Genomic DNA, 16,872 nt, shown 5'->3' on the forward strand with positions numbered 1-16,872 from the left:
TCAGTATCTACTACGAATTATCCAGTAACTTTTCCTTTTGCAGGAATGATCCATTTGCTTCCTGACAGCCAGGAACAGCACGATTTTTAATCAGTTAAACTGTGACATCACAACCATTAATTAATTCCAACCATGCTGTTTTTGCAGCTTAGTTTCTTTGTATGGACGGCATGGACTGAGGAGCGAATGGTGCATGTTTACACTTGCTGATATCAAGCTATTTTAAAGAAAAAAGCAAGATAATGTTGGTTTTACGTGATAAGAATGAGAATGTACTCTGGAGTCGACAGAAAGGTTCATAACAGCAATGCCTTTTCACTCTTTTATTAATCGTGTAAAAATTACATGTATATATTTCAGCTCTCCTGAGTTTGATTTTTGCATTGATCAAGACACAAAGTTTAATCTGACAAACTGATAGGAGCCAATATGGCTGGAAAACACCTACTTACACACACATAAGCCAACAGACTGAAACACACGCTGGATTAACATGGCGTATATAAGGAGCACACATCTATATATATGTAATGCCACTGAAGAAATAGCAGAGTGCGGTGAGGGGCGGGGCTTACATTGTCGGCCACTCAAAATAGCATTTTAAATGTTTTTTTATACAGATAAATCTCTGTCTCATCCCAACACAACTTATACGGTCAACTCTCAACCTGTTTTAACCCCTAGAAGTCTCAGTTATCAATATATATAAATTATTTAACATATTAGCCATTGAAACAAGTGGACAAGCTGTCTAGAAAGTTCAGATTCTAAACTTTCAACCCATAATCTCTTAAAAAAGTGGTCCTTTGAGGGGTTTTTAGTGAAGACAATGGTTCTATATGGAACCATGAACACCCAAAGTACCATATGCATGCTTAAATGGTTCTCTGCCTGGTGGAGTGGTTCTTCAGATTGATGGAGATTGTGCTGTAACCCCCAAAAAGGGCTCTGCTACTGTTGTCATGTCAAGCTTGTATAAAATAGCAGAACGTTTAAGTGCTATATAGAACTATTACCATATACAACACATTCGCCATCAATCTGAAGAACCATTTCACCAAGCAGAGAACCACTGGTTCTCTGAGTGTTCACGATTCTATGTAGAACCATAGTCTTTACCAAAGAACCATCTTTTTAAGAGTGTATCACATGCAGATCCTTTACATTTTTGCTGTTTTTGTCATTTTTTGACATTGAAACAGATGAAAAAAACTGTCGAGTGAAATAAAACCTGCTTCATTATAAATGTAATTACATAATTACCTTTAAAGAACATTTTCAGACTCAAAGCAGAATGTAAATTTAATGGAAATTTAATTGAATAAGTAATTATGTATTTATTAATGTAATCACACAACATTTATATAACGTCTCCAAATGACAATAATACCAAGTCTAAATAATAACTGTAGACTTTCTAAGGGCCAAAACTCCCTCTTTGTTTTCTTGTGCGTAATCCGGATACATTTGGTTTGTATAAAGTCTCTTCCTTCCCCTGCAGGGTCTCCATCCATTCCTCGCTGTCGTTTCCATTCCAGCTTTGTGCCAATCCACTGAGCGTGCTCAGTAAGCCAAACCATGGTCCAGCTTTGGAGTGGAAACTCACTCACAGTCATCTTCAAGGGGTCAACAATTCGGCCCTAGTTCACAAATACAGCACAGACAGTCCGTGATCTTCTCCTGCGGCTCACGCCTGACTTACTTCAGAATACATATCATCATGTGAGGCAAGACAGGAATACATAAATACAGACACCGCTCATATACAGGAATAGGGTGCTCATATAATCATGTGGTGACAGAAGCACTATTGGGACGGTAGTCGTTTTCTGTGAGGAGGTGGGGTGATGTAACTTCACCACAGGATGTTAGTCATGTTTGTGAACAATTCACACAGGATGAAATTTCAGAGATCAGAGCAGCTACTCGACTGCCTTCACACCGATACGTTCAGCTCTTACGAGCAGAAAACATGTCCGAACATTTAATCGAATCATAACCATCTGTCTGGCTGTTTTGAGTGAAACGGTGTGTCACTGGCTGGTGGATTTTCAGCCAACAGTCATCGGAGCATAAAAACTGCTATTATTTCACTCATTCTAAAACTTGGACTGGCATACTTGAGGTAGAGCAGAACATATCGGTTTGATTTTGGCCGCAGAGCACAAGTAAATTCTACTCCGACTGCCTCCATTCTTAGGAAAAAACGCAAACTTTCCATAGGATGTGATACAATATTTGCCAGGGATTAATACAACCTGGAGTTATTTTTACAGCTTATACACAACGGATATAACCTGGGACTATTTCTACAGTTCGTGTTATAGTATGGGATTAATGTAACCTGGCATTGTTTCTGCAGCTTGTTTTATAGAGCAGGATTAATTATTAGTCTTTCTATGGTTTGCAGAACAGGATTAATATAACCTGGGATTATTTCTGTGGCTCATTTTATAGCATGGGATTACCATACCGGGGATTATTTCTATGGTTTGTGTTATAGTGCGGGATTAATATAACCAGGGTTTATTTCTATAGTTAGTTTTACGGAGCGGGATTAACATGGGATTATTTATATGGCTCATTTTATAGCACGGGATTAACATAACCAGGGTTTATGTCTATTGGTTGTTTTATAGTGTGGGATTAACATAACCTGGGATTATTTCTGCAGCTCGTTTTATAGCACAGGATTACCATGACTGGGGTTTTTTCTATGGTTTGTTTTATATTGTGGGATTAACATAACCTGGGATTATTTCTGCAGCTCATTTTATAGCACAGGATTAACATAACCTGAGATTATTTCTGCAGTATGTTTTATAGCGCAGGATTACCATAACAGGGGTTTATTTCTATGGTTTGTGCGTGATTAACATGACCAGGGTTTATTTCTATAGCTAGCTTTACAGTTTTATTTCTATGGTTAGTTTAAAGGTGGTGGATTAACATGACCTGGGATTTTTTCGGTGGTTCATTTTATAGACTGGATTAACATAATCTGGTTGTATTTCTGTGGTGCTTTTTAAGGCATGAGTTTAATATAACCTAAGAACATTATTATGACCTGAGATGAATATTTTTACCATGTATTTTATAGCAATGGGATTAATATATCAGAGATTATTTCTATGGCGTCGTTTTATAGCTCAGGATTACTTTACTGATGCAGGAGCATGTGGTACAGAATATTTTGGCGGATCGGGACGGGATTAAAATCAGAATCATTAATAATTACATCACCCCATGTAAAACTAAACCTGTCCCAATAGTACTGAGAAACGTCCTGCACTGAATTTACTTGATTCAGATGAGTTTCATTTGCACACAAATAAAACATTTCATATTAAAAATAAAGTAAACTGAACGACGACTGAACCGTGTTTATGTAATATACTGTATTCACATGAAAACGATGCGCACATTTGAATCAAGCAAACTGAGTGTCGCTTCATGATATAATGGCTATAATTCTATTTTTTACCCAACCTGATCATTTAATTCCTCTCAGCACATGTTTATGTTTACACACTGTATTCTCTGCGCTAGTCTAATATCCACAAATGTGCAAGACAACACGGACACACTTCTCCGACCCGACTGTTGACCTGAATGTCCCTTTAGGTGAGAGTAAAGTTAAGCGCGATAGAAGATAAAAGCTACCCAGCCCTCTCCTCCAGTGCATGCACCTTATTTTGTGCGCACATGCTAAACACATTGGAGTTGTTGGGTTCTGTGACCGCTGCACCGTCCTGACTCTCCCTAACACACGCACATGTCCTGCGACGCTGTGTTGGGCTGTTTTTGGCTGAGCTGCTGCGTGTGAGGTTCAGTGGTACTGTCCCAGAAGAAGGCGCGAGACGTTCTCATAGACGAGGAAAGTGATGCAGCAGGCTGGAATGACTCGCACCAGGTTGGGCACCATGCCTTTATAAAAGCCCTCAACTCCCTCGTTCCTGTAAAACACATACAAAAGAGACACAAATTAAACTGCGGTTAACCCTGTTAAAGGTCTCGTCTGTAACCCATTAGCTTCTGTCTTTGTCTCCTTTAACACCTTAACAGGACACTTTCCCACCAGCAGGCACAGAGTTTAATTACACACTTCCATAACCTAAGAATAACTCACTGAAGTCCCTGTAGATACTGAATTATAAGCCTTAGCATGTGATAAACATGGGATTTTAAGTGGTTAACTGATTAAAATCTGTCCACATTGGTCAGTAAAATGGATCAGCGAGTGGAACTGGAGCTTTCTGTGCACTGTAAAAAATTCTAAGTCAGCTCAACTGAAAATTATAAGTGAACATATTACATATTGAGTTTATTCAACTTGAGGACACTTAACTGCAACCAATTCAAACTAATCAGCTTAGTCAAAAGTTATGGTAACTCATTTTTTTTTAAGTTGTGCATCTCAGTTAGGGAAACAACAGCACAGAAGTCTAAAGGCTCATGGATATTGAGATATTTTCACTTCTTTTCTCGAGACATCAAGTTGTTTATATCATCACAACACACCAAACGTTGAATCTTGATAAAAACTATGTTCATTATGTCGTGATAATGATATAAATACCTCCAGATCTCAAGGAAACAACATTTGTTTGCTGGGATTATGATTATGAGATAAATATTACAAGATCTCAAGAAAACAAATGATAGCTAGAGTGAAAAACGTGAATCCATGGCCCTTTAGGGGCAACAGCGAACACACACACACACACACACACACACACACACACATACATACATACATTCATCATGACATTTACACACAATGTAAAGGACAACAGGCATTTTCAAATAATGTCAACATTACAACAATGACAATGTGTCTATCCTCTTGGTTGTCAACATGCCAACGTCAGAGACCACAGTGATTGGTGGAGTGAGTTCATGCCGAGTCACAATATTATTAGCTATAAAATAATGCAGCATGTTTGCTGTCCTCTTGCCTCTTTTATACAGTGATAGAAAACACGATTTCACACAGAAAGCTCTGATTCTTCACACTGACATGTTTCACTGCGGCCACCGTGAACATGCATATTTAATGAAACAGATTTAATGAAGTTAAAGGGGACGTCACCAAATTCTCAAAACAGATCGCCAGCCAGACGCTCTGTGGTTTTAATACAGAACTCAACTGATGCACACAGTGAACTGTGTACGTATTATTTTAGGATTTAAAAAGACTCCACCAATCAGATATTAGAACCAGAAATATCCATTTGTGCTCAATTAGTAACCATCTGTGTCGTTCAAATGCACAATTATTTGACAGAGATAAAAAAAATGGATAGAAACTGGATGATGACACTATCAAACGCACCGCTGGATAATCAGTTTTGTTTTCTAAGCCATTTAAGGAACAGTCTGGCAAAACAATGTAATTTATACAATTCTCATTTGCCTCCTTAACTCAAATGTAGTCGATCAGCAAAGACATGTTTGGTGACTGAAGTTTGCTTTAGTTTTAGCTCTGGAGCTACGAAGCTAATGTAGCTAACAAGTAATGGAAGCTTGCTGCCCACCAATTAGCATGTTCAGTTATCTTTAATAGACTAGATTATGTCGCTGTATGACCGTTCTCTAAACACTGCAAAAAAAGATATCATAGCAAGCGAAAACGTCTTAAATGTAGTCAATATATCTGATATTTCTGTTTATGAGTTGAATATAATGATTATTCAACATATTTCTATGAATTTTTACTCGTTTTTAGTAACTGAATCCAGTGAAAGTGTCTTATTCCATTGGCAGATTGTTTTACATGTTTCGAGAAATAATGCATCAAAACAAGCGAAAGTATTTGCCAGTGGAATAAGACAATTTCAGAAAATGAAAGAACTTTAAACAAGTAAAAACTTCTAAAAATAGGTTGAATAACTTTCTAATTAGTCTCCTAACAAGAAATGTTAGATTTATTGACTAGATTTAAGACGTTTTCACTTGCTGAGACATCATTTTTAGCATAGCTAAGAACATCAGCAGTATTTTGAAGCCTTATATTGTTTGTTTTGGGTTTAATATTCCATTGCTTTAAGTTATCAAACTTGTCAGCAAACCTAAAGGGGGAATTTGTATACATTAGTTCTTTTCACAAAACTATGCCTTTAACTCTTAATCAGGGTTGAGATCAGTAAGTTAACTCAACTATGCTTTACAGTTATGAACTCTGCACATGTGCAGAGAGATTTCCCTACTTTTCAGAGACCAAAAGCTTTTAAGCTGCTCGCTCCGTTGCATCATCTGTAAACATGAAGGACTAAAGCGCTGGTGAAATTACAGCAGAGCTAATGATACTAAATGACTGTGTTTGGGATAAAGAGCTAAAAACTGTGCCAGATGTGCTGGTGTGTACCTCCACGTTCTCCTGATGACGTCCGCTATGCCGCTGTAATTGTTGTGCTGGTCCTGAAGTCGTGCTCGCACCACCTGGTACGGGTAGGTTGCTGCCACGGCAACTATTTTGGAGACGGCTGCCATGACAATATATTCCAGAGGAGACTGAAGGAGTGGAGAGAGAGAGAGAGAGAGAGAGAGAGAGAGAGAGAGAGAGAGAGAGAAAGAGAGAGAGAGAGAGAGAGACATTCATTACAGAAATAAAAACAAACAAATTCGGTGACTTTTAACCCTCAGAAAACAGACTATAATTTTTAATAAAGTATTTCTGACTCAGCTCATTCAAACAAATGCATGAATGCTGTGGAAAGTGCAGATTCTAATCTTTCAATTCACACTACATGTGTTTGTTAGTAGAAAAGGAGATATTTTATCATTATATGAATCATAAACGTTACTGTTTTGTGAACAGTCCTGTTTTGAGGAACCATCTTTTATATTTTTACTGTTTTTGTCATTTTTTGACATCGAAACAAGCAGAAAAAAGCCTGAAGTGCAGAATTGAACCTGCTTAGATTGTAACAAGGATGTAAACTTCATGAATTATATTAATTTGCTTAATTAATGCAAACAGCTACATATTAATAATTATGTGAAATTTAATGTAGAACATGCACCGCAAAAAAATAATATCTTTTCAAGTAAAATTATCTTCAATCTAGTCGATATATCCAATATTTCTCCTGTTGAGATTGTTGGAAGCTTATTTTAAGATTATCTAACTTATTTCCAAACATTGTTTACTTGTTTTAAGTGATTTTATGAAGTAAAATTATCTCACCATACTGGCAGATAATTTTGCTTGTTGTAAGAAATGAGCTTGAAACCAGCAAAATTATCTGCCAGAACAGTGAGATAATTTTAATTTACTTAATAAAATTACTTAGAACAGGTAGAAAATGTCTAAAAATAAGCTAAATAATCTTAAAACAAGTGCACAACCATCTCAAAATAAGGAATATTAGATATATTGACTAGAATTAAGATAATTTCACTTGACAGGAACTGTTCAAAAACTGTTCTGAATGTTCTGCTGCAGAAGTGTAAAGTTTTTATATACCGCCATATTTTTGTTAATACAGTACTGTAAGTTTTGAACACCTGTAAAAATAAAAAGCTATTTAGCTTTATTTCCTCACAAAAACACTAATATTGGAATACAAAATACAAATAATATTATTACAATACATAGTGTATTCATGTACGTGAATGTGTTTGTTTAACCATTTCCAAACCTCTCGTAGAAGAAGGCCAGTATTATTTGCAGTTATCATGTAATAAATGGTTTATTTAATAAATGGTTCATTAAACTGATGGAATTAAACAAACCTATGACTGGAGTTTAGAGAGAGTCAGGAACCTGTGTTCTAACTCTGCTCACTTCTGACTAGTTTATGTTACATTTTACTGTATTTATGTGTTTTTTTGTGTTTATTAATTCAAGTATCATCATGCTTTGCACCAGAGTTATTTATTTGTATTTATACTAATCTTATTTAGTGTTTTTACAGTAAAAACACACTTATTGCTGAGATAAACACTTTCACACAGGTCGCTTAGGTGCCTTAGACTTCTGCACAGTACTGTACATATTTAAAAGTGAAATTAGCCAATAGCGTGCATTCACTGAGTAAACAGACTGTGTGTCTGTTCAGCACTGTCCTTCAAACATCTGCTCAGAGGTTTCCTTTAACTTCCGCCACAGTCAGATCTCTGAGAGTTAAAGGAAAGCTCCGAGCGGATGTTTTAAGGGCAGTGCTGAACAGACACACGGTTTGGGTAATTCCACACCAGTGACCTAATCTGGAATTACCCAAACGGTGAGTGAAAACATGCTGTTTGTCCTTAAAGCAACAATATTATTCTCCTACATCTTTCCCACTCTTTCAGCCTTATAAACTACTCTACTACCACGGTCTACTACTGAAACACAGTCCACTACTGAAACACAGTCCACTACTGAAACAGTCTACTACTGAAACACAGTCCACTACTGAAACACAGTCTACTACTGAAACACAGTCCACTACTGAAACAGTCTACTACTGAAACACAGTCTAATACTGCAACACAGTCCACTACTGAAACAGTCTACTACTGAAACACAGTCTACTACTGAAACACAGTCCACTACTGAAACACAGTCCACTACTGAAACAGTCTACTACTGAAACACAGTCTACTACTGCAACACAGTCCACTACTGAAACAGTCTACTACTGAAACACAGTCCACTACTGAAACAGTCTACTACTGAAACACAGTCCACTACTGAAACACAGTCCACTACTGAAACAGTCTACTACTGAAACACAGTCCACTACTGAAACACAGTCCACTACTGAAACAGTCTACTACTGAAACACAGTCCACTACTGAAACAGTCTACTACTGAAACACAGTCTACTACTGCAACACAGTCCACTACTGAAACACAGTCTACTACTGAAACACAGTCTACTACTGCAACAGTCTACTACTGAAACACAGTCTACTACTGCAACACAGTCCACTACTGAAACACAGTCCACTACTGAAAAGTCTACTACTGAAACACAGTCTAATACTGCAACACAGTCCACTACTGAAACAGTCTACTACTGAAACACAGTCCACTACTGAAACACAGTCCACTACTGAAACAGTCTACTACTGAAACACAGTCTACTACTGAAACACAGTCTACTACTGAAACAGTCTACTACTGAAACACAGTCTACTACTGAAACAGTCTACTACTGAAACAGTCTACTACTGAAACACAGTCCACTACTGAAACAGTCTACTACTGAAACACAGTCCACTACTGAAACAGTCTTCTACTGAAACAGTCTACTACTGAAACACAGTCCACTACTGAAACAGTCCACTACTGAAACACAGTCTACTACTGAAACACAGTCTACTACTGAAACAGTCTACTACTGAAACACAGTCTACTACTGAAACAGTCTACTACTGAAACACAGTCTACTACTGAAACAGTCTACTACTAAAACACAGCCTACTACTGAAACAGCCTATTATTGCAACACAGTCCACTACTGAAACAGTCTACTACTGAAACACAGTCTACTACTGAAACAGTCTACTACTGAAACACAGCCTACTACTGAAACAGTCTACTACTGAAACACAGTCTACTACTGAAACAGCCTACTACTAAAACACAGCCTACTACTGAAACAGCCTACTACTGCAACACAGTCCACTACTGAAACAGTCTACTACTGAAACACAGTCTACTACTGAAACAGTCTACTACTGCAACACAGTCTACTACTGAAACAGTCTACTACTGAAACAGTCTACTACTGAAACAGTCTACTACTGCAACACAGTCTACTACTGAAACAGTCTACTACTGAAACAGTCTACTACTGAAACACAGTCTACTACTGAAACAGTCTACTACTGAAACAGTCTACTACTGCAACACAGTCTACTACTGAAACAGTCTACTACTGCAACACAGTCTACTACTGAAACAGTCTACTACTGAAACACAGTCTACTACTGAAACAGTCTACTACTGAAACAGTCTACTACTGAAACAGCCTACTACTAAAACACAGCCTACTACTGAAACAGCCTACTACTGAAACACAGTCCACTACTGAAACAGTCTACTACTGAAACACAGTCTACTACTGCAACACAGTCCACTACTGAAACAGCCTACTACTGCAACACAGTCTACTACTGAAACACAGTCCACTACTGAAACAGTCTACTACTGAAACACAGTCTAATACTGCAACACAGTCCACTACTGAAACAGTCTACTACTGAAACACAGTCTACTACTGAAACACAGTCCACTACTGAAACAGTCTACTACTGAAACACAGTCCACTACTGAAACAGTCTACTATTGAAACACAGTCTACTACTGAAACAGTCTACTACTGAAACACAGTCCACTACTGAAACAGTCTACTACTGAAACACAGTCCACTACTGAAACAGTCTACTACTGAAACAGTCTACTACTGAAACACAGTCCACTACTGAAACACAGTCTACTACTGAAACACAGTCCACTACTGAAACAGTCTACTACTGAAACACAGTCTACTACTGAAACAGTCTACTACTGAAACAGTCTACTACTGAAACACAGTCCACTACTGAAACAGTCTACTACTGAAACAGTCTACTACTGAAACAGCCTACTACTAAAACACAGCCTACTACTGAAACAGCCTACTACTGCAACACAGTCCACTACTGAAACAGTCTACTACTGAAACACAGCCTACTACTGAAACAGTCTACTACTGAAACACAGTCTACTACTGAAACAGCCTACTACTAAAACACAGCCTACTACTGAAACAGCCTACTACTGCAACACAGTCCACTACTGAAACAGTCTACTACTGAAACAGTCTACTACTGAAACACAGTCTACTACTGAAACAGTCTACTACTGAAACAGTCTACTACTGCAACACAGTCTACTACTGAAACAGTCTACTACTGAAACACAGTCTACTACTGAAACAGTCTACTACTGAAACAGCCTACTACTAAAACACAGCCTACTACTGAAACAGCCTACTACTGAAACACAGTCCACTACTGAAACAGTCTACTACTGAAACACAGTCTACTACTGCAACTCAGTCAACTACTGAAACACAGTCTACTACTGCAACTCAGTCAACTACTGAAACACAGTCTACTACTGAAACAGTCTACTACTGCAACAGTCTACTACTGAAACAGTCTACTACTGAAACACAGCCTACTACTGAAACACAGTCTACTACTGAAACACAGTCCACTACTGTGGTCTACTGGTCCACTACTATACAGTCTACTAGTGCAACACAGTCTACTACTGAAACAGTCCACTACTGCAGCACAGTCTACTACTGAAACACAGTCCACTACTGTGGTCTACTGGTCCACTACTATACAGTCTACTAGTGCAACACAGTCTACTACTGAAACAGTCCACTACTGCAGCACAGCCTACTACTGAAACAGCCTACTACTGAAACACAGTCCACTACTGAAACAGTCTACTACTGAAACACAGTCTACTACTGCAACTCAGTCAACTACTGAAACACAGTCTACTACTGCAACTCAGTCAACTACTGAAACACAGTCTACTACTGAAACAGTCTACTACTGCAACAGTCTACTACTGAAACAGTCTACTACTGAAACACAGCCTACTACTGAAACACAGTCTACTACTGAAACACAGTCCACTACTGTGGTCTACTGGTCCACTACTATACAGTCTACTAGTGCAACACAGTCTACTACTGAAACAGTCTACTACTGAAACAGTCTACTACTGCAGTCTAACATTGAAACACAGTCTACTACTGAAACAGTCTACTACTGAAACAGTCTACTACTGCAGTCTAACATTGAAACACAGTCTACTACTGCAGACCAGACTACAGGGTTGTTCACTGAAATTCATACTGTGCTGATTTGGACTGTTAAAACGTCTGTAATCAGTGTTTTCAATAACACTTTTGGGACAAACAATGTTGTTCACAAAATACCTGAACACTTGAAACATTGACTAAAACACCTAAAAGACATGTAGTTCTCTAATATATATCTATATTTAAAAATGCATTTCTATAATGAGTAAATAACAAACGGGTATAACTCAGAAATTGCATTAATGGTGTTAAAAAAAATGGGTGGGGCTAGTAATAATTTAATTATTAATGCTTTAAAACGTTAAATTATAATGAATGCTTTGACTGTGACAGCCCTAATTATATTTTATACGAACATCTAACAGTACACATTTTAATTGTGCTTTTATTCATAATCAAATTTGGATTTTAGATTGTTTTGTTAAAAAATCAGTAGTCCAGTAAGAACAAAAGAACTTTAGCCATTATTTTGACCATTTTCTCAAATTTTTGGATGCGGACGTTAAAGGGTTTGTATGACATCTGTATATTGTAGTGTACATCTGTTATAGAAACTTAACCAGATGTTGCATAACCAGGTTATATCTAATGCAAATGTGGAGAATGTGAAGCTCGCTCACCAGCAGGGCTTCTGAAGGCATCTCCTTATATCTGTTCTGTTCCCTCTTCAGACCTTCGTAAGTCATGAACTGCAGTGCAGCTTGAGTGGTTCCCACAAGTCCTGGCAAAAAGCCCTGAAGTGACAAATACAACAGAATGAGCTTCGTGCCTAAAACTGTACAAACCACAGCAGAAACTTGTCTGTTTACAAACCACAGCCACAGCAAAGCTATAAAGGTATTTCAGAAACATTTTTATGCAGGTATTGTACTAGTATTATAATAAAATCTGCTTATTTATAATCATATTTATAATAACTTTAATAATAAAGTTCAGACACTATTATTCTAGATAGATTTATACTCTGCTACTGACTCAACAGCATAGTATAGAGGAGTTAGCAAAGCTTTTACACCCAGTTGAAAACATATATGCAGTGTCATAAGAAAAGTGCACTGAAGCCCCCTAGTGGCGCAGTGGAGAAAATACAGCTTTACAAGGTAAAAGTCTGGAGGAACACACTAGAAAAGAACACCACCACCAGTATACTGCATATATGCATATATACTGCATATACTGTTTATCTGATATTGAATAATTATTACTCTCTAAAGCAGTGGTTCTGAGCTCCAGCCATGGAGAACCACTGCCCTGCACATGTTCATGCGTTCCTGGTACTAATACTGCTGATTAACCTATTCATGCTTGGCCCATTAATGTGTTCTTTTAAAGGTACTGTTGTAAAGTTGGACAAGCTTTACAGAACACTGGTAAAAATCCCATTTAACCTAAAGAAAAACTGTCCAATACACATTGTTTTCTCATTAGGCTGAATGAATAACTGGCTCTAAATGTAGGTATTGTGATATAAACTGAGTCTGTTCTACAGTTTCTCATTAGGTTGAATGAATAACTGACTCTAAATGTAGGTATTGTGATATAAACTGAGTCTGTTCTACAGTTTCTCATTAGGCTGAATGAATAACTGGCTCTAAATGTAGGTATTGTGATATAAACTGAGTCTGTTCTGCAGTTTCTCATTAGGCTGAATGAATAACTGACTCTAAATGTAGGTATTGTGATATAAACTGAGTCTGTTCTACAGTTTCTCATTAGGCTGAATGAATAACCGACTCTAAATGTAGGTATTGTGATATAAACCGAGTCTGTTCTACAGTTTCTCATTAGGCTGAATGAATAACTGACTCTAAATGTAGGTATTGTGATATAAACTGAGTCTGCTCTACAGTTTCTCATTAGGCTGAATGAATAACCGACTCTAAATGTAGGTATTGTGATATAAACTGAGTCTGTTCTACAGTTTCTCATTAGGTTGAATGAATAACTGACTCTAAATGTAGGTATTGTGATATAAACTGAGTCTGTTCTACAGTTTCTCATTAGGCTGAATGAATAACCGACTCTAAATGTAGGTACTGTGCTATAAACTGAGTCTGTTCTACAGTTTCTCATTAGGCTGAATGAATAACTGCCTCTAAATGTAGGTATTGTGATATAAACTGAGTCTGTTCTACAGTTTCTCATTAGGCTGAATGAATAACTGACTCTAAATGTAGGTATTGTGATATAAACAGCGCAATGGGCCCCCAGGACTGGAGTCTAGAACCACTGTTCTACATGTACAGACAGGACAGACAGAGTAGTGGAGGTTAGTTTGAAATCTGTAGATGTACCCTGTATAATCCCGGGATACCCTCGTGACGGTATATTTTCACGAGGGCGTCCAGCATTCCCTTGTACTGCTTCCCGTCCGGCTCTGCATTGTACTGCAGCACCAGCCGGGTCTTTGTCACCCAGACCGGGTTGGTCAGGCAAAGCGTCAGAATGCCTGGAAACGCAGGGGAACAGGGAACATGGAGTCCAACACATTGGGCACCTTACACACCAACACTCTGACAGAGCTCAGCATAAAGCCGCCTGACGCTGCGCTACGTGTGTGTGCGTGTGGTGGTGGTCAGTGGATCAACGCTTCAGGGCTGTCATGTTACTGAAGTGACCAATAAGAGTGAAATATCTAAACGAAACCATTTGGAAAATGATCATGTTTCATAAAGTGATGACATGGCCAAAAATCATATGTACACAGCTCTCCTCCTGACCCCAGGTGTAGCCGATCAGTCAAAACACGTTTAGTGTCTGAAGTGTGCTTGTTTAGTTTTAGCACTGGAGCTAAAAAGTAATGGAAGTTCACATTTGTGTGCAAAAGTTTGGTCAAATTCCATGTTGTTGGTGATTTTCTGAGTGTAAATAAGTGAAGACGTCCTCTACGGAGACACACTTCTGCACATTTGAATACACAATTACTGTTTATTTGCTGAATTTAACATACTGTATACACAATGAATACACTGGACACTTTTAAATCTGGGCTGAAAATCTTCCTATTTGAGCGGCTTTCAGCTCAGTTTAGAACACTGTAAGCTCTACTGCACTTTAGAAAACAAACAAAACAAAACAAAAATGGTCTGTGCAAAAGTTACGGTACATTTTATATTTTATTGTTTATGTTTTTGAAATGTGGTAAATTCAGCCACTAGGCCAGGGGTGTCAAACCCCACCACTAAAAGGGCCATATTAAAAAATCTCAACAAATCCGTGGGCCAGCTGTGTTTTTATTTCATTTATACTTAACATTTTGCCAAGAACCCAAAACCTGCAACAGCTAAATGGGCACTGAATACTTAAACTATTCACTGATATTTAAAAATAAAAACAAATTGTTTTATACACCGATCAGTGTATATGACTATTTGGGTGGTGGATCATTCTCAGCACTGCAGTAACACTGACATGGTGGTGGTGTGTTAGTGTGTGTTGTGCTGGTCTGAGTGGATCAGACACAGCAGTGCTGCTGGAGTTTTTAAACACCTCAGTGTCGCTGCTGGACTGAGAATAGTCCACCAACCAAAACTATCCAGCCAACAGCGTCCTGTGACCACTGATGAAGGACTAGAGGATGACCAACACAAACTGTGCAGCAGCAGATGAGCTATCGTCTCTGACTTTACATCTACAAGGTGGACTGACAAGGTAGGAGTGTCTAATAGAGTGGACAGTGAGTGGACACAGTGTTTAAAACTCCAGCAGCACTGCTGTGTCTGATCCACTCGTACCAGCGCAACACACACTAACACACCACCACCACGTCAGTGTTACTGCAGTGCTGAAAATGATCCACCACCCAAATAGTACCTGCTCTGTGAGGGTCCACGGGGGTCCTGACCACTGAAGAACAGGGTAAAAGGGGGCTAACAAAGTATCAGAGAAACAGATGGACTACAGTCTGTAACTGTAGAACTACAAAGTGCACCTATATAGTAAGTGGAGCTGATAAAATGGACAATGAGCGCAGAAACAAGGAGGTGGTCATAATGTTATGCCTGACCGGTGTATAAAACAATAGGCTGCATTATCTAGATAACTGTTAAACTTTTTTAATGTCCCCAGGTGGTAATTCTTTTTATAAATTGCTGGAACTCGACACCAGATATCTTTTATTTTTGCGTAACCACTGCTCCCACAGAAGGTAGCGCAGCTCCTGGTGAAACAGGCTAATATTAATGAAAATTAAAACACTTTCGCAGGCTGAACAGGATTGTGTCACAGGCCTGATTTGGCCTGCCTTGTGTTTGACACATGGGAACCAGGCAGTAACTGTGCATTAAAATGTTCTCTGTAGTGGATGTTAACTTGTTTACACTTAGAAAATCTACTTGCAGTCTGACCAGGGGTGTCAAAACGTTTCCATATGACTGTATGTTAGCGGTTAGCGTCATGCCCGAATCATCGCACACCTGCCTCATACAAAACCAGAGAAGTGGATACAAAATTCAAGCTGTTGTGTGATGCACATTCTGTCCATTTTTGGTGCGTCTGCAACTACCAGCAGTGTATTTTTGAATATATGTTCACATTTCTGGCATGAAGAGAACACTGTATTACTGTCCTCATACATTTTTACATGCAAAATTATTGCTAAATGTAATTTATGAAGCATATGTTGGGTCAAAATGCCAATTTTATTAATGTTTATTACCATTTTATTCATGTCTCACACTTGTTTTCAATCTTCAAATGCATAACAAGAAGTGAACTGTAATATGTTTTCAGTTAAAACTGCACAGTATAAATGTAAAATCAAAACATATTTAAATACTGTTATTGTCACTTTTGCCTTTTTTTTGGATAAATATGTCCATATCACATCTATTTGTCTGGATCAAATAACATAAAATACTTTTTTTTTCAAAACAAAACAATCCTACTTTGAATGGAAACCTAAGTCAGCCAAAGAGCCCCTAAGCAAAAGTGTGTGAAACCTAATCTAGGAGTCCCTGAATTCACAGGAAAGCAAAGCAAACATGATCTTTTTGTATTCAGTACCGTCTGCAAGTCCTTACTCTGCAGCTACTTTGCTAATGTGTTTTGA

At 38.1% G+C, this 16,872-nt stretch overlaps 1 protein-coding gene across 1 annotated transcript in view; it reads right to left on the reverse strand.

Moving 5' to 3' along the window:
* Positions 1-1,284: 1,284 nt before the first annotated feature.
* The window catches only part of slc25a32a (solute carrier family 25 member 32a), a 30,422-nt gene continuing 14,834 nt past the window's right edge, over positions 1,285-16,872 (reverse strand). Inside the window, exons 4-7 of the mRNA XM_036565917.1 lie at positions 14,117-14,271; positions 12,443-12,556; positions 6,368-6,513; positions 1,285-3,956 (exon numbers count right to left, since the gene is read on the reverse strand). Coding sequence (XP_036421810.1) covers positions 3,830-3,956; positions 6,368-6,513; positions 12,443-12,556; positions 14,117-14,271 — 542 coding nt within the window. The 3' untranslated portion in view covers positions 1,285-3,829. The remainder of the gene's footprint in view (positions 3,957-6,367; positions 6,514-12,442; positions 12,557-14,116; positions 14,272-16,872) is intronic.

This window comes from Colossoma macropomum, unplaced genomic scaffold (assembly GCF_904425465.1).
Source record: "Colossoma macropomum unplaced genomic scaffold, Colossoma_macropomum, whole genome shotgun sequence".
NCBI lineage: Eukaryota > Metazoa > Chordata > Actinopteri > Characiformes > Serrasalmidae > Colossoma > Colossoma macropomum.